The 19324-nt window shown below is 47.4% G+C and overlaps 1 protein-coding gene across 1 annotated transcript in view; it reads left to right on the top strand.

The window, feature by feature from the left end:
* Positions 1-19324, top strand: part of TMEM63C (transmembrane protein 63C) — a 210289-nt gene that overhangs the window by 65672 nt on the left and 125293 nt on the right. Inside the window, 4 exon segments of the mRNA XM_029597634.1 lie at positions 9360-9447; positions 11200-11237; positions 11952-12094; positions 14687-14738. Of these exon segments, the coding sequence (XP_029453494.1) occupies positions 9360-9447; positions 11200-11237; positions 11952-12094; positions 14687-14738 (321 nt within the window).

The raw sequence follows: 19324 nt of genomic DNA on the forward strand, positions 1-19324 counted from the left end.
TCGCACATTCCTCACACTTATCTGTGCTCGCACATAACTCACACTCATGTATGCCTACACGTTCCTCACACTCATCAGCGCTCGCACATTCCTCCCACATGTGCGCTCACACGTTCTCACATTCATCTGCGCTTGCACCTTCCTCACACTCATGTATGCTTGCACGTTCCTCACACTCATATATGCTCGCACATTCCTCATACATCTGCGCTCGCCCATTCCTCCCACACACGTACACTCGCACGCTCCTCACATCATGTACCCTCGCATGTTCCTCACACTCATGTATGCTCACACGTTCCTCACACTCATCAGCGCTCTCACTTTCCTCCCACGTGTGCTCACAAATTCTCACATTCATCTGCGCTTGCACCTTCCTCACACTCATGTATGCTTGCACATTCCTCACACTCATCTGCGCTCGCACATTCCTCCCACATGTGCGCTCACACGTTCTCACATTCATCTGCGCTTGCACCTTCCTCACACTCATGTATGCTTGCACGTTCCTCACACTCATATATGCTCGCACATTCCTCATACATCTGCGCTCGCCCATTCCTCCCACACACGTACACTCGCACGCTCCTCACATCATGTACCCTCGCATGTTCCTCACACTCATGTATGCTCACACGTTCCTCACACTCATCAGCGCTCTCACTTTCCTCCCACGTGTGCTCACAAATTCTCACATTCATCTGCGCTTGCACCTTCCTCACACTCATGTATGCTTGCACATTCCTCACACTCATCTGCGCTCGCACATTCCTCCCACATGTGCGCTCACACGTTCTCACATTCATCTGCGCTTGCACCTTCCTCACACTCATGTATGCTTGCACGTTCCTCACACTCATATATGCTCGCACATTCCTCATACATCTGCGCTCGCCCATTCCTCCCACATGTGTGCTCACACGTTCTCACATTCATCTGCGCTTGCACCTTCCTCACACTCATGTATGCTTGCACATTCCTCACACTCATGTATGCTTGCACGTTCCTCACACTCATATACGCTCGCACGTTCCTCATACATCTGCGCTCGCACATTCCTCACACACACGTACACTCGCACGCTCCTCACATCATGTACCCTCGCACGTTCCTCACACTCATGTATGCTCACACATTCCTCACACTCATCAGCGCTCTCACTTTCCTCCCACGTGTGCTCACAAATTCTCACATTCATCTGCGCTTGCACCTTCCTCACACTCATGTATGCTTGCACATTCCTCACACTCATCTGCGCTCGCATGTTCCTCACACTCACATACCCTCGCACATTCCTCACACTTATCTGTGCTCGCACGTAACTCACACTCATGTATGCTCACACGTTCTTCACACTCATCAGCGCTCGCACATTCCTCCCACATGTGTGCTCACACGTTCTCACATTCATCTGCGCTTGCACCTTCCTCACACTCATGTATGCTTGCACGTTCCTCACACTCATATACGCTCGCACGTTCCTCATACATCTGCACTCGCACATTCCTCACACACCCGTACGCTCGCACTGTTCCTTCTGGTTTTTTGCCCTGAGCACAGTACATTCCCTGGGAGTTGGGGATCCCTTCTCCTGCATTGCTTGAGTATGGGGAATTGTGACTTTACCCTAAGGGGCGGCTTTAACCTCTGAATCTAGGAGGCTCTGTGTTGTACATTCTCATTCACTGCTGTCCTCTCTCTCGCACTGTGTGGCGGGGAGCACAGAATGGAGATTTACCCAGAAGCTTCTCTGCCCGTGCAGGCTGCTGGAGGGCTGTTCTGTTATGTGGGGGAGTGTAAGGATTGGGCTCAGCTGGCACTTCATTCTCCCTGGGAATCATGGGGCAGCAGCAAGCAATCAAAAGCCTTCATCACTTTGGGCATGGCCCCAGTATCTTCTCCCATGTGTAGTGTGGTGCTGTCACAGCAGAACGGGTCGGCTCTCAGTAGGGTGCAGGTCTGGCTTGTTTGTCACTTGTTGGTGTCATTCTCCCCTGCTCTTCCAGGTAAATTAGTGCTGACAAACAGTGTCATTTCCTCAGCTCCAGTGCAGCCGCTGGTGTGGCTGATTACCCGCTTACAGAAAACCAGTGTCTGGGGCATTAGAGATGGCCTTGCCAGTTTGCTTCTTCGGACCAATCTCCTGTTCTTAGAGAAACACAGAGGCAGCCTCCGAGCTTAGTAAAACAATAGCAGGTTGTAAGTACGTCCTGTCTTGTTGCTTCGGACAGACAGACGCACACTGAGGGCCTGATTTCCTGAAAGCTTTTCTCCCGGTCTGGGTCTGTGGGAAAAATGCTCAGTAAATGACCCCTTAAGACAGGAGTTAGGTGTTGCATAGATAGAGGTGGGACAGGGCAATAGAACAGGTTTCTGACTTATACAAACATTGTTAATGAATATTTACTGAGAACCACAAAGGCAACCCCCAACCTGCAACCGGTAAAACCAGTTTCACTCCAGTAGAATCATTTCCTTAGGGACACGTCCACAGCCAGAAACAGCCCGGGGCAGATATACAGAATTACCCCCCCCCCCTCTCTCCTCCCTCCCTGCTACTCAGCATCCCCCTCTTTCTCTTCCCTCCCCTCCTTCCTTCTCTCTGCGCCCTCCCTCCCTCCCCCCTACCATTTGCCCTAGATCGTCCCCTTGCAGCCGTACCGACCCCCTGCCTGAGCAGCAGGCATTCCCCCTCCCTAGCCACCCCTGCCCAGCAGCCCCCTCTCTCCTCCCTTCTTTACCCCTGCCCTCGTGCTCTTTCTCTCTCTCGTCCTTCCTGCAGTGCTGAGAGAGTCCAGCAGTAGCAGCAGCGAGAGCGGGGGCCAGTCGGGCAGCCCCGGGCTTATTCACTGCAGGAGTGGCTGCGGCCCCCCAGAACAGATTTGGGAGTCAGAAGTCTTTCAGCCTTGTGCCCCCTCTTCCATTAAGTGCCAGGCTCAGGGGCTCCCCCGGAGCTTTTGCAATGAAACCCAACTCTCATTCTGTCCCCAGCCCAAGCCTTCCCGGGGGAATCCTGTGGAATCACAGGATTCCCCCGGCAGCAGAGTTTTCAGTATTAATCATTGTTTTGCAAAATGTTACGTCTCACAAATCAAGATTTTTGGAAATGGACTTCAAAAACAAAACAAAATCCCAAACAATCCCTAAATCTATCGATGAAAAGAGCCTGGTACTAGACTGGTGGAAGGCAATCTGAAAATTTCCTGCGCACAAATTAATGGGCGTAATTGTATGCGGGTAGTTTTGGTGCGATAATTTTAAAAGTGACAAACCAAAGAATAAGTGGAGAAATAATAGCCGAGCAAAGCAAGGTCCAGGGCAGAGAGAGGTGCGCTGGATCAATCTTATACCAATCTGCAGACAAAAGATGCGTTAACAGAAAGTTCACTTATTATTATTCAATAGCTGTGCTGGCAGTTATGAACACTTAAAGAGCGATTACAGTCCATTTTAAGGGACAGAATCGGTCCCCCGTCACGGGCCGTGTTTCTCAGAAGGCTGTATCAGGAGGGACAGGATAAACCACACAGATCTCACAGATAACAGAGATACAAAATCAGAGCAGATCAAATAGCAGGCGAAACGTCAAGACGACAAAGACATCGCAAACCAGCGTGCCTTTCAAATGGGCATGATAGCTGTGCACTGAGACTGCCTAAAGACGACCCAAAACGGGCCAATCGCAGGTGGGAAAACCACAAATTAAAGTTTCGGCCACGGGGGCCCCCTTCATTACTTGTTTGTATGCTTCCCAACTCAAAGTCAAATGGATTTCTAACCGTATCTTTCATCATTCGGTACTGGTTTGGCTCCGCTTCATTGATGACATTTTTCTACTCTGGACAGGAACAGATGTTCAGTTTTTTTGTTTTCATGGATTGTTTTCAACCCACTTGAGCCCAATCTACATTTTCCTTACTGCTTCCATCTTTCCCAGATATTTCTTCATACAATAGTTAGTGTGGATGGTTCACTTAGCTCTTCCATTTCCTGAAAGTCAATTGACAGGAACACTTTGCTGTGTTATTATGAGAGTGTCCACCCCCACGCCCTCAGGGACAGCATACCTATTGGCCAATTCCTCTGGTTGAGGAGACTTTGTGCATCACGATTAGAGTCCCAGATGATGAAAGCATGGTTTTTGGTTAGGTGACATCCAGCACTGATCATCAGAAAGGCATATGTGTGCACTTTATGTGAACCATGACTTATTATTTTTACCTTCTTCAACCCTTGTCTCCGACAGGATGACGTGCGTTACCCTACTCTAGTAGGATTAGCGACGATTGTGCCAGTATCAGACGGCACTGATCAGTCTTAGCCCCACACTCAATCTTTATGGAACAACCACGGTTTGCTCTCCATAGAGGCAAAAATCTCTGTGATATGCTCACTAGTTCAGATCTCCATAGAGACATTCGTCCGGGTTCTTTGACTGCGGCCATGTTCTGTGTGGCTACTGCACTGCGGGCCTCCTCGCAGAATCACTGACTGCTTTCACACATCCTCTCAGTGGTAGACAGTATCCGCTTAGCCACCATTCTGACTGCAGTTCTGCTGGTCTGCTTCAGGTTATTACCTGTCCATGCCTCTTGATGGATGTTTTCGAGCTTTGCTCTTGTTTGCACCAGTCGAAGAGTGAGGCACCACTTGTTGGAGAAACAGCATTTGAGCTCAGATTTAAGTTTTTTTGTCATTGACATGTTATATCCATCTCCCCATGGGGGTAATTTTTCAACCCAGCTGATCTTACATGAGCAATGCTGGAGTTTTGAACTTGGATCTCTATCTCCCCGCAGGATGAGCAAAGAGCTTGAGGGATCTGTCTTTTTGTGACCCTTTTAGCCTCACTCTTCCACTGGTTGTCTGTGACATCACTTTCCGGCTGACATCAGTATGAACTTTTTGGTTTTTCTGCCTGTGATTGGCCCCTGTTTTGGTTCGTCTTTAGGTTATTTAAAACGACCCGCTCTCCTGCAGTGATACCTAAAGGTTCCTCCCTCAGTTGAGGGAGGAACTTTGCCACTCCTTGCCACTCCTCGCAGAAGCAGGCAATGAAGTCTACGCTTCTATGGCTCCTCAGGCTGAGGGCTGTGATTCCCGTACCTGCATCTCAGGAAAATATCGGGTGTTATTCCGTATATTTTGTTGTGCCCAAGAAGGAAGGTTCCTTTTGCCCCATCCTGGATCACAAGGGTGTCAACCGTCATCTGCGGGTAACTCATTTTTGAATGGAAGCCTTGAATTCTGTGATAATGGCCATGCAATTGTGTGCATTCCTGGCATCTCTGGATCTTTCTGAGGCCTACCTTCATATTCCCATCCGGTTGAAGCACTAACGTTTTCTGCACTTTATGGTGCTGGATCTCCATTATCAGTTTCAGGCACAGCCCTTTTGTCTGGCCACTGCTACCAGAACATTTTCCAAGGTTATGGTAGGCGTGGCAGCGGCATTGCAAAAGATTGAATCCTGGTGCACCCATACCTGGACGACTGGCTGATTCAAGCCAAGTCATTGGAAGAGAGCGGCTTGGTGACCAACAAAGTGATGTCCGTGCTGCGAGAGCTTGGTTGGGTGGTAAACCTGGCCAAGACCAGTCTCCAGCCTTCTCAGTTGTTGGAGTATTTGGGTGTTCAGTTCAATATGAGATTGGGCAAGGTTTTTCTGCCGGACGCATGGATCCAGAAATTGATGTCTCTAGTGCGTCAGTTGATGAACGTGATACGCCCGACGGTGTGGAGCTATCTTCAGTTGCTTTGTTTGATGGCAGCAACCCAGGAAGTGGTGCTGTGGGCAAGGGCACATATGCGTCCTCTTCAGTGCTCATTGCTATCTTGTTGGAACCCACAGTCTCAGGACTATTCGGTTCACCTCCATTTGCTGATGGACATCTGTTCTTGCCTTCAGTGATGATTGCAGGAGGCTCATCTGAGAAAGGGTGTGTTCTTGTCCACCCCAACCTGGTTGGTTCTCACGACAGATGCAAGTCTCCTGGGTTGGGAAGCTCACTGTCAGGAAATGGCAGCACAGGGCCATTGGACGGTCGAAGAGTCCCTCTGGAACATCAATCACCTGGAAGCTCGGGCAGTCAGGTTGGCATGCTTGCAGTTCAGCCACTGACTACAGGGTCAAGCGGTCCACATGATGTCAGACAACACAACGGTGGCCTATATCAATTGCCAGGGAAGCACCAAGAGCCAGCAAGCGTTGCAGGAAATAGACCCCCTTAAGGAATGAGTGGAAGTATATCTACAGATGATTTTGTACTCCCATATCGCAGGAAAGGACAGTGTACGAGCGGACTTTCTTAGCAGTGAGAGTCTAGACCCAGGAGAGTGGGGGTTGTCCGCTGAGGCATTTCAGCTGATAATGGATCACTGGGGCATCCCGTCCCTTGACCTACTGGCTACTTCTCGCAATGCAAAGGTGCCTCGCTTCTTCAGTCGCAGGAGAGAACCGTGGTCCCTGTGCATCAATGCCCTCATTCAGTCCTGGCCAGAAGATGAGCTGCTTTATGACTTTCCTCCATGGCCCTTGGTGGGCAGGATCATTCGCAGGATCGAAGTCCACAAGGGGCTAGTACTCTTGGTGGCTCCAGATTGGCCCAGGTGTCCATGTTATGCGGATTTGCGGAGGCTTCTGAAAGAAACTCCTCTTCATCTTCCGCTGCACATGGATCTGTTGCAGCAGGGGCCAGTTCTTCACAAGGATCCAGCTCAATGCTGTCTTATGGTTTGGCCCTTGAGAGAGCTTGGCTGTTGAAACATGTTTATTCTTCTGCAGTGATTGCCACCTTATTCCGCACTCAAAAGTTCTCCACTTCTCTGACGTATGTGCGGGTTTGGAGAGTGTTTGAGGCTTGGTGCGAGGAGTGCAGTGTTCTTCCTCGTTCAGTTAAGATCCCGCTTCTTTTTGATTTTTTACAGGAGGACTTGAATAAAGGGTTGGCTCTTAATTCCTTCAAGGTTCAAGTAGTGGCTCTTCCATGTTTCAGGGGCACGGTGAATGGTCTGTCCTTGTCGTCCCATCCTGATGTGGCCTGTTTCTTGAAATAGGTAAAGCACTTTCGGCCTTCCTTGTGATTGCCGGTTCTGATGTGGAGTCTTAACTTGGTGCTAGAATTTTAGTGGGCCCTACGTTTTGACTGCTGCGCAGCCTTTCCTTATGATTGTTGACCCTGGAGACAGTGTTCCTGATGGCTATATGTTCTGCACGACACGTTTTGGAGTTGCAGACATTGTCTGCAACTCCAGGAGTGTTGCAGCTGTGTACTGTTTTGTCATTCTTGCCTAAGGTGGACTCAGAGTTTCATCTGAATCAGTCAATTTCTTTGCCATCTCTGGATAAAGTCAGGGACATGGAGGAGTTTCGCCTTTTGCGTTCCTTGGATGTCAAGAAGCTTGTTGTGCAATATCTGGAGGTTTCTGAATCTTTTCGAAAGTCAGATCACCTGTTTGTCCTTCATAGTGTAAAGAAGCAGGGTGAACCTGCTTTGCAGGCTACCATAGCTCACTGGATTAAGGAGGTGATCATGGCCGCATATGTGGATGCTGAGAAGCCATTGCCTGCTCAGGTTAAGACTCATTCCTCTAGGGCTAAGACAGTGTCATGGGCGTCTGTTGTTTGTTGTCTCTGATCAAGATATGCTGTGCTGCGACGTGGCTCTCCTTACATACTTTTTCCCAGTTTTATCATCTGGATGTGCAGGCCCATGAGGATGCAGCCTTTGCACGTGCAGTGTTGGCTGGACCGCGAGCAGCTGTTCCCACTGGTCCTGAGTCCATCTGTCTACACACTAGGAAATGGAGAAATTACTTACCTGATAATTTCATTTTCTTTGGTGTAGACACATGGACTCAGCTTCCCGCCCTCGGCTGCTGCTTGATTGTTCATGATCCTTCTGTGGGGATACGGATCCCATGGGATTACTGGTAAGTGTTCCTCTAGTCCCTAGCTTGGGGTACCTATGTTTTTACTTGAGTTCAGTGTTTATTGTTGGTTGAATACAATTATGGGTTGACTGTTTTTAATCAAGTTTTGTGTTAGTCTGTCCACAGTTGCTTTTGAAGAGAATACTGGCAGGCTGGGGTCACAGCAGGGCTATATATACTGTGACGTCAACTTGCTCCGTCTCCAGCTGCTGGCAGGAGTACACTATACCCACTGGTCCTGAATCCATCTGTCTACACCAAGGAAAACGAAATTATCAGGTAAGTAATTTCTCCAATGAACTTTCTATTAGGGCATCTTTGTCTGCAGATTGATATAAGATTGATCCAGCACACCTCTGTTTGCCATGGATAATTTTAAAATTAAACATCTGTGCATAAGTTCTCTTTGAAAATTGATGTAACCTATCATAATCATCATGTTTATTATCATTTATTTATCTCGTGCTTCTCCAGCAAAACATTTCAAAACCTGAGATAGAAGAGTTTAGCTTTACAATAGGGGCTCAGTACATCAATAAGTGACATTCAAGCAAATACATTTACAACAATAGTACTGGATGTAGGAGTGCAAATTGTACAGTACATTTAAGGGCTGTGTTGTGGTGACCTAGACTGAGATAATTTAAGGTTTTGGCTGTGGGCCAAAGGCTGCCAAAAATAGCCACGTTTTCAGATTATGCATGCATTTGTTGACTTTCTTGTCCGGATTGTAACAAATGTCTAAATTTCTATAGACCTGTGTCTTTGAAAATGGAAGCTATTTTAACTTTGATTGCATAGCTATGTGCCCCTTCCCTTTCACAACCACATGGTTCTCCCGAGGCCTCTTCATTCTCCCATTTATTAGAAAGGGATATGGAGCATGCGATACTTTCACCTGTGTCAATGCTCACAGATTTTGGGGTTCTGGCTGGAATTTACTCATGGGGAGCGTTGATTGAATCTGAAGTGCCCAGAAAGTGCTGTAGGTTTTAGGTGAGCTTGGTTGGGGTAATCATCTGCTCTTCCTTTTACGCTAAAATAAGTCTTGCCTCTTGATTCTCATTCTAACAATCTTGATTGTCTAAGAGAAAAATAATCTATATATTTCTAACCTGTGACGGAAACAAATGATTCTTACAATAAAATAACAGAGAATGTTGTCCTTGGCACTCTCGAATTAACAAATGGTCTCTTTTTGCTTCATCCCAAATCCTAGAGCAACCCAGCTTTACTGGATTTTCAGGTGCATTGTATTGTTTCTGTGAAGCCGAATTAGGCTGAATTTCCATTTCATTGTTTCTCCTTTCCATCTCACACCAACTTCTCCTCAATCTTTTCCTCTTCTCTCCTACTTTGATCTGCTCTCTTTCCCTCTGTCTCCATTCCTCTTTCTCCCTGACCCCATGCCCACTGTCGGAAAACAGTCTTACATCTCTCTTCTACGGGGAGCAGAGTGAGAAGGAAAAATCGCCTTCAGAGTCCAGCCCATCGGATTTAGACACTAAAGATGTGGTAAGTCTTGACCACATACCGGAGTGGGGAGAAGCTTTGGGGGGCAGTAGAAAGAGTATGTGCTGCTTGCATGCTAGGTGGGAGGAGCAGTGGGAAGGATGATTGCGTTTAAAAGAAGACACATTTTCAGTAGATACAGGATTTCCAGATGGGCACTGGAGTGCATGCACTTGATGGGCAACATGCTGCAGTTGGTTGGATTTGATGAATGGGTGGATCTGACAAGTATGCTGGAATGGAAGGATTTGAAGGACTGTATACCTGAAGGTGGGTGAATGGCATGCTGGAAGAGATGGATTTGGTGGATGTTGTTTTAAATGAGATGGATTGGACAGAATGCATTTGATGGATGATATTCTGAAGTGGAGGGGTTTGATGGATGTGATCTAAAAAGGGTGGGTTTGATGAATGTTATGCTGGAAATGATGAATTTGATAGATGATATTTTGAAAGGGGTGGGTTTGATGGATGGTATTCTGGGGGATGGGTTTGATGATTTGTATTCTGGAAGGAATGGTTCTGGTGGATGATATATTGGAGGAAAGGCGTTTCATGGATGATATGCTGCTAAAAAAGAGTCCTACTGTATGCTGGAAATGATGAGTTTGATGGATGGTATTCTGGAAGGGATGAGTTTGATGGTCTGTGTCCTACAGGGAATGGGTTTGCGAAACGGTGTTTTAGAGTTGAGGGGTTTCATGGATTATATGTTGGAGGGGATGGGTTTGATGGACAGTATTCTAAAGGAAATGGGTTTGATGGATGATATGCTGCAGGGGATGATTTCATACTTGGTATTCTAGAAGAGGATGTTTGATGGATGGTATACTGAAGGTTTTGGTTTTGATAGATGATATGTTGCAAGCAATGGGTTTTATAATTGGCATACTAGAGGGATTTGATGAATGGTATAAAGGAGTGGTTGGGTTAGATGGATGATATGCTGCAAGGAATGGGTTTCATAGTTGGTATTCTAGAGGGATTTGATTGATGGTATACCGGAGGGGTTGGGTTTGATGAATGATATGCTGCAAGGAATGGGTTTCATAGTTGGTATTCTAGAGGGATTTGATTGATGGTATACCGGAGGAGTTGGGTTAGATGGATGATATGCTGCAAGGAATGGGTTTCATAGTTGGTATTCTAGAGGGATTTGATTGATGGTATACCGGAGGGATTGGGTTTGATGAATGATATGCTGCAAGGATTGGGTTTCATAGTTGGTATTCTAGAGGGATTTGATTGATGGTATACCGGAAGGGTTGGGTTTGATGAATGATATGCTGCAAGGAATGGGTTTCATAGTTGGTATTCTAGAGGGATTTGATTGATGGTATACCGGAGGGGTTGGGTTTGATGAATGATATGCTGCAAGGAATGGGTTTCATAGTTGGTATTCTAGAGGGATTTGATTGATGGTATACCGGAGGGGTTGGGTTTGATGAATGATATGCTGCAAGGAATGGGTTTCATAGTTGGTATTCTAGAGGGATTTGATTGATGGTATACCGGAGGGGTTGGGTTAGATGGATGATATGCTGCAAGGAATGGGTTTCATAGTTGGTATTCTACAGGGATTTGATGGATGGTATATTGGAGTGGTTGGGTTAGATGGATAATGTGCTGCAGGGGGTGATGTTTTGGAATGACTGAGCTGATAGATTTTATGTGTTAGCTGTTACTTATATTTTCTGTTTGCTTCTCTTTGCTCTGTATGCTTTATTTCACACTCTTTTGTAACTTTCTCTGCAGGGATTCTGTTCATGGATAACCTCCATATACCAAATGAAGTAAGAATAAAAATACCTGAAGTTCTTGAGGCTGATCATTTATGTATTACTCTGGGTTCAATTCACATTTCTCATGCTAGATTGGGTGTTTGTTTCTTAGCAAAACCTAAACCAACTCTTTAATGGGGAGAGCTTCTTTCAATACTCAGCAGATGAGTATCTGACAGTGTATTTGAAAATAGCATTTAGAAATTGTAACTGTTCCAACTCTACAGTCTGTACTGGTATGTGCAATCACTGTCATTGTATATTTACTGCAAGCTGCACAGATGTGTACAATCACTGTCTTCAGGTGTTTATTGCAGGCTGCACTGGTGTGTGCAATCACTGTCACCACGTTTACTGCAAGCTGCATTAGTGTGTGCAATCACTGTCGCCAGGTGTTTACTGCAGGCCGCACTGGTGTGTGCAATCACTGTCACTATGTGTTTTTACTGCAAGTTGCTTTGGTGTGTGTACTCACTGGCACTGTGTGTGTACTGCAAGCTGCACTGATGTGCACAATCACTGTCATCAGGTGTTTACTGCAGGCTGTACCAATATTTATAATCACTCTCACCACATGTTTACTGCAGACTGTACTGATGTGAACTCTTTGTCACTGTGCATTTACTGCAAGCTGCATTGGTGTGTGCACTTACCATCCCTATGGGATTATTGCAGGTTGCACCAGTAATTGAGTTAACCCTGTGCTTATCTATTTTTATTTACAAGGGATGAGGAAATTCAGAACAAGTGTGGAATTGATGCCACCATCTACCTGTCATTCCAGCGGCACATCCTAGTGCTCCTCACGATCATCTGTGTGCTCTCTGTGTCAGTGATCCTGCCTGTGAACTTTTCTGGAAACCTCCTAGGTATGTGGTTCTCATAATATGTGTGAAGGAACGACACATCAGAGAGCACACCTACAGGGTGTTGTGCAAGGAAACAGGCTGGGCCCCCTCCCAGCACTGTGAGGGAGGTTTGCACTGCTGCTGCCTGTGCTGCATCTGTTCAGTAGTGGGACAGTGTGTGATTGTGTGTGTGTGTGTGTGTGAGAGTGTGTGTGTGTGTGCGTGCGTGTGCGTGTGTGTGTGCGTGCATGTGTGTGAGAGTGTGTGTGATTGTGTCTGTGTGTGTGTGTGTGTGATTGTGTCTGTGTGTGTGTGTGTGATTGTGATTGTGTGTGTGTGTGTGAGAAGCTTGCACTGCTGCTGCCTGCAGTCTGCCCATATAGCTCCCATTCGGGGGAATATTTAAATAACTGAACGTGTCCTATGAATAAAAAGCCCCAGTGATTAAAAAAAGCTTTCTGACAAGCTGCTTGCGACAAAGGGCGCTGTACGATGGATACTGTTCTTACATTTAGATAAATCTAACATAAGCCTATTGCATATGGTGGAATATTTTTCGTTTTCTTCTGTTGTGGAGCAGCCCGGGGGCAGGGATTTCCTTATCCGCCACATCCTATGTTTTATCTGGGTGCTTCTGTACATCTACCTATAGGGGTACTTAGAAGCCAGCCAGGGAATGCACAACCAGGCTGATGCCAAACTGCAAAAGAGAGCCCCTCAGCCTGCCAGGCAAAGCATTAACCCCAAGCAGGGCATCCTGGGCTCACCATCGCCTGCCAGGGAGATGTGAAGCACCACTGACCCCTATTCCTGGGCCCTCTCCGGGATTCTGCATGAGTTGTGGCTCTTCGGACAAAAACCGGAAGGTTCCAGGGATCGGCCCATGCCCGTCCTGCAGAAGGTAGCAGCGTTGCCTCGGGCCCAAGGAGAGCGAGGAGTCCCTTCAGCCTGCGCTGACCCCCAAGAAGGGGGAGGCGTTGCATTAGCCCATTCTGGCCTGAAGGAGGAGGCAGAATCATGTAGGTCCATGAAGGCCCGAAGGAGGCCAGCGCAGTCACAATGGGTGCACAAGAAAGGTGACTGCCCTTTGGCCAAGTCAAGAGGTGAGGGAGGTGCCCCACTGCACTTTCGAGTCACTCTACAGGTCTGCAAGCTGAAGAGCCCGAGAAGGAAGGGGGACATCGAAAGCAGCTCTCGCCTGGGGCACCATTTTGTCCAGCGACTGGCCAGGAGGAGTCAGTACTGCATCAGTTCGTGCAGGCAGGAAGATTGAGGCAGCTGCAGCTGGAACAGCTGGGAGGGACAGAGGTGGTGGCGTCATGCTTGCAGGCAGGAAAAGAAAGAGGACTGGGACTGAGCGTGTGTGTGTGTGTGTGTGTCAGTGTGTGTGTGTGTGTGAGAGTGTGAGTGTGTGAGGGTGTGTGTGTGAGGGTGTGTGTGAGAGTGTGTATGTGTGAGAGTGTGTATGTGTGTGAGAGTGTGTATGTGTGTGTGTGAAAGGCAGCTGTCAATGTCCGGGCGACTGGAAATCGAAAGCTCTCAGGTGCACTGCTGTACAAGGCAGGGCCCAAAAGCTGACACCGCTAGCTTGAGAGGGGCAGGAGAGGCAGCCGGCTGGAGGATTATTAGCAGAGATGGCAGGCACTGTGGGGGACAGTGAAAGCCTGTTCTTGGGCCCGCAGCCGTCTCCACATGGTGCAGGTTTCCTGTGTAGGAATTCAGCCTCCTTGGGGCAGCCACAGGGAGAGGAAGTGCAGTGCCAGCTGCTCCTCCTGAGTCCCACGATTCACTCTCGCTCCTGGCGATTGCTTTGGAGAGAGACCGAGGTTAGCGAGATGGAGGGCTGAGAGGTGGGAAGAGAGATCACGAGAAGGGATGTGGAGGAAGATTAATAGATGGAGGTGAAAGATTAATAGGGAGAAAGGTTGATGGACAGCGGAGGAAGAGGCCTGAGAGTCAGCAAACGAGAGATGGGGGCGGTCAGTGGAGGAAGAGACAGGGAAGTGAAAGAGTGGGAAATAGAGAGGTGAAACTTTGCTAAGGAAGGCAGAGAGAGTTGGAAGAGAAAGATAATGAGAAACGAGAGCAGGTGAGGGAGAGTTGGATGAGGTCAGGAAGAGAGAAGAGAGAATGAAAAGAAGAAGCAGGAGGGGAAGGTAAGACGACAAACATGACGAAAGCAGAGGCAACAGCCAAGGCAGAACACAAACCAAAGCAAGTGTCGGTGAGCTGCATGCTGGGAGTTGTAGTTGGCTATGAGGGGAGAGGGTGGGGCAAGCAGCAGGGGCTCTCTGAGGGAGTGCTAGGCACTGGCAGAGACTGTCTCTATGGGGAAGGGCTTTCTGTATAGTGTAAGGGCTGATGGTCTCAGGTTTTCAGTGTCCTCTCGTTTCTGAAGCGCTCCTGAAATAAATCTCCGTGCTCTGCAAGTATTTACAACGTCACCTAAGTATAATATATATGAGAAATGAACACGGGGTTACTCGAGACATCGCTGTCTCTTGCGAGGGGTACCCAGCGGAAAGCTCTGCCTTGCTGAGCTGTAGTCCTGGGGGGCTCCGACCTCCGTGGCCTCACCTTCCCCTCTCACACTGTGTTCTTCTTTGCTTTCAGGAGACAGTCCGGCTCATTTTGGACGGACAACCATCGTCAACGTCCCCACACAGTATGTTAAGAGCTTTGCTTTGTTTCTTGAGCTGGACGGTAGGGGAATAGGCCAAAACGTTGTAAAGCTGGGTGAGGACCTGGTGGACTGTCGGGATGCAGAAACTGGGGGTAAATGGAATCCAGCCTGGCGAAGGCAAAATGACCAGTGGCTCTGTACTGGGACGGCTTCTTTTCAGTATCTTTAGTACTGGCATTGTGCAGGGACTTGACGGAAAGGTGTGCCTGACTGCAGACGATGCAAAAACTTGTCATAGAGTGCACATTTATTTATTTAAAGCTTTTTTTATACCGGTATTAGACGTTACATCGTACCGGTTTACATCAGAACTGAAGGTGGCAAATACATCAAGCAGGTACCGGGGATGGGACTACAGAGAAAAGAGAGAAGTAGCTGGAAGCTGGCAAACAAGAGCAACAGACTGTATAAAACAACAAGTAAACAATGTGACATAACTTTATACATAGGTTCAGATCATGTACTGATACAGCAATGTAACATAATGGTCAGACAGATGATGAAATGCTAAGAGAAATCAGGGAAGCTAACCAATTTGGCAGTGCAGTAATAATGGGAGATTTAAATTATCAAATAGCAGAAATGTGGAAACCAAAATATTTTTAAATTATAGCCTAAGAAGGTGTCAGCAAGCCTGACGTTATATGTCTTTAACATAGACACTAACTGGTCTTTTCAATCATCCACCTTCATCATCCTTTAATGCTTCAAAATTAGTTTTTATGATTTTTTCTTCTTATTTTTTAAAATAGTCCTCCATCCATAATATCAAAATGACTCAGACTCTTAGCAGTCATGCATTAATATCGCCCTACACAGGCCGGTGTTTCACTTAATCAGCTTCCTCAGGGGCACATCAAAAATGCTTTAGCAAGAGTCAGTTACCTAAAAAGATCCATAATGTTGTTATTTTACATGACAAACAGTTAGAGGATGATAAAGCCAATACTTATCTGAAAATAGCATGGCTAACCATTCAAGCGGGACCAAAATTATTCAGAGTAGTTAAATCACAAGCAGATTGTGATACATTACAGGAGGACCTTGCGATACTGGAAGATTGGGCATCCAAATGCAGATGAACTTTAATGTGGACAAGTGCAAGGTGTTTCATATAGGGAAAAATAACCCATGCTATAGTTACACAATGTTAGGTTCCATATTAGGTGCTACCACCCAAGAAAGAGATCTAGGTGTCATAGTGGATAACACATTGAAATCGTCGGCTCAGTGTGCTGCGGCAGTCAAAAAAGCAAACAGAATGCTGGGAATTATTAGAAAGGGAAGGGTGAATAAAACGGAAAGTGTCATAATGCCTCTGTATCGCTCCATGGTGAGACCGCACCTTGAATACTGTGTACAATTCTGGTCGCCGCATCTAAAAAAAGATATAGTTGCGATGGAGAAGGTACAGAGAAGGGCAACCAAAATGATAAAGGGGATGGAACAGTTTCCCTATGAGGATAGGCTGAAGAGATTAGGGCTGTTCAGCTTGGAGAAGAGACGGCTGAGGGGGGATATGATAGAGGTCTTTAAGATCATGAGAGGTCTTGAACGAGTAGATTTGACTCGGTTATTTACAATTTCGAATAATAGAAGGATAGGGGACATTCCATGAAGTTAGCAATTAGCGTATTTAAGACTAATCGGAGAAAATTCTTTTTCACTCAATGCACAATAAAGCTCTGGAATTTGTTGCCAGAGGATGTGGTTAGTGCAGTTAGTGTAGCTGGGTTCAAAAAAGGTTTGGAAAAGTTCTTGGAGGAGTAGTCCATTAACTGCTATTAATCAAGTTGACTTAGGGAATAGCCACTGCTATTAATTGCATCAGTAGCATGGGATCTTCTTAGTGTTTGGGTAATTGCTAGGTTCTTGTGGCCTGGTTTGACCTCTGTTGGAAACAGGATGCTGGGCTTGATGGACCCTTGGTCTGACCCAGCATGGCAATTTCTTATGTTCTTAGAGAAACATGGAGCGGCAGTTACTACCCTTAACAGAAACATGGGGGTAACCTGCCCAGAGTGGCAGTTACTACCCTTAACAGAAACATGGGGGTAACCTGCACGGAGCGGCAGTTACAACCCTTAAGAGGAACATGGGGGTAACCTGCATGGAGCGGCAGTTACTACCCTTAAGAGAAACCTGGGGGTAACCTGCAAGGAGTGGCAGTTACTACCTTGGGAATCTTGCTGGGCAGACTAGATGGACCATTTTGGTCATTTTCTGCCGTAATTACTATGTTACTATATATCTCCCTTGCACCTCCTCTCTTCCAGGGTATACATATTCATATCTTTCAGCCTCTCCTCATAAATCTTCTCATACAGACCCCACACCATGTTGGTCACTCTTCTCTGGACCGCCTCCATCCTGTCTTTATCCCCCTTCAGATACGGACTCCAGAACTGAACACAGTATCCAAATGAGGCCTCACCAAGGACCTGTACAAGGGCATCACCACCTCCTTTTTCTTACTGGTTATTCCTCTCTCTATGCAGCCCATCTTCAGAACTCTAGACACTATCAACCCAAGATCTCTCTCCTGGTCCATGCACATCAGTCTTACATCCCCCATCACATACAACTCTTTTGGATTGCCGCACCCCAAGTGCATGACTCTGCACTTCTTGGCATTGAATCCCAGATGCCAAATCTTCAACCACTCTTCCAGATTTTGTAAATCACTTTTCTTTCTCTTTACTCCTTCAAGAATGTCCATTCTATTGCAGATCTTAGTATCATCCTCAAATAGGTAAATTTTACCTTCTAACACTTCCACAACATCACTCACAAAGATATTGAACAGAACAGTCAACATCAGTCCCTGTGGCCCTCCACTTAACTCTGTTCTCTCTTCAGGGCAGGTTCCATTTACTATTACACTCTGTAAATAGTTCACTATCCTTTCCTTCAGCAGAGTCTCCATTAAATTTCTCACCACCAAGGGAAGGCTAACCAGTCTTTAGTTTCCGGCCTCCTCTCTGCTACCACTCTTGTGAAGCAGGACCACTACCACTCTTCTCCAATCCCGTGCCACCATTCTCGTTTCCATGGATCTATTGAGCAGGTTGTGCAGCGGACCCACCAACACATCTCTGAGCTTTCTCACAGGCCGATACAGTAAAGCGCGGCCACAGTTACCCTGTTTCTAACCCGCTGTGTACTCACAATTTCGCCGCGTAAGTCTAACCCGCGATTCACTATCTGTTTTTACCGATCCTTACCACTTCTTTAACTCGACGCGTATCCCTTTCCACCCGCAGCATGTCTATGATATGTAAACGATCCGATTAGCTATTCCCTTCCATACAGTAAAGTGCGCCCCGACTATCGCCTTTTTAACCTGCTATCTTGCCGCGTCTTTAACCTACTAATTTACCGCCTACCCTGACCCTTGCGTTAGTGTGGTGAACTGGGCCGCCCAGTCCCAAACCAACCCAATCCACAGAAAAAAAAAATGCTTCTCGCACTTAGCCGCCCAGTCCCAAACCAAACCAACCCAACCCAATCCAAGCCCAAGCAGAGAGAGATGAAATTTCACAGTCCCAAACTTTCCCCCAGCCTCCGCTCACCTGCCCTGGCCGCGGCCACGCAAACCCCCAGCAGCAGCAGTAGAAGGGCAGCGAGAGAGAGCGGCTTCAGCAGCCCCGCCGGCTAAAGTGAATATGTGCACGCCTGTACGTCCAATATGGACGCTCAAGGCAGCGAAGGCGCATGTGCACATGCCGCGACCGGCTGGACGTCGGAGGACGGTGTTGGACGCGGCTTGCATTTGCATACCATTTAAATAAGGTATCGAGCGGTAGGTGATCCGAACTGTGCGTGCGGCAAACGCGGGTGCGCCGGGCACTACCGCATCTCTTTCTACCACACCTTACTGTATCGGCCCGTCAGTATCCTGGGGTGTATCTCATCCAGCCCATGGCCTTGACTGCTTTCAGTTTGCCTAACTCCTCCCATAAATTATCTTCTGTAGATGGAGTTTCATCTACTCCATCCCCATTAACGATCTTGTTAATCAGCAATGGGCCTTCTCCAAGGTCTTTTTTAGTGAATACCAAACTGAAGTATTTGTTTAATATTTCTTCCATTTCTTCATCTCTCTCAACACCTTGCTCCTTGTCACCTTTCAGTTTCATTATACCACTTCGTGTTCATACCCCAGATCAGTCCAGACAAGTGGGAGCGCTTGTGGCGGCAGGGGCTATTTTTAAGCCTGACCGCATGTGCAGGCCCGATCGCTCCAGCATGCCGAATCCCACGCAGCATGGCAAAGTTTGTTGCGGCTGCAGTTTTAGGCGGGCTCGACGCAATTCGGCCGCATTTTAGCACGAGTGTGCCTCGTGGGGGGGGGGGGTGTGGCAAGGGTACAATGTCAGCTAGACCAGCTCTGGAGATCCGGGAGGGGGGGGGGGGGTCAGAGGAACCAGCAGCCATTTTTTCAGCACATGCAGGGAATCAGGCTGCTATTTTGGAGCCTCGGGACTCCCCTTCCATGCTGTTTCCCACTGAAAAGGACCCTGCTGGTGGCAGGGGAAGGGGAGAGGCTCAGGGAGTCGCTGGTCAGG

Source organism: Rhinatrema bivittatum, chromosome 4, assembly GCF_901001135.1.
Source record: "Rhinatrema bivittatum chromosome 4, aRhiBiv1.1, whole genome shotgun sequence".
NCBI classification, from domain to species: Eukaryota; Metazoa; Chordata; class Amphibia; order Gymnophiona; family Rhinatrematidae; genus Rhinatrema; species Rhinatrema bivittatum.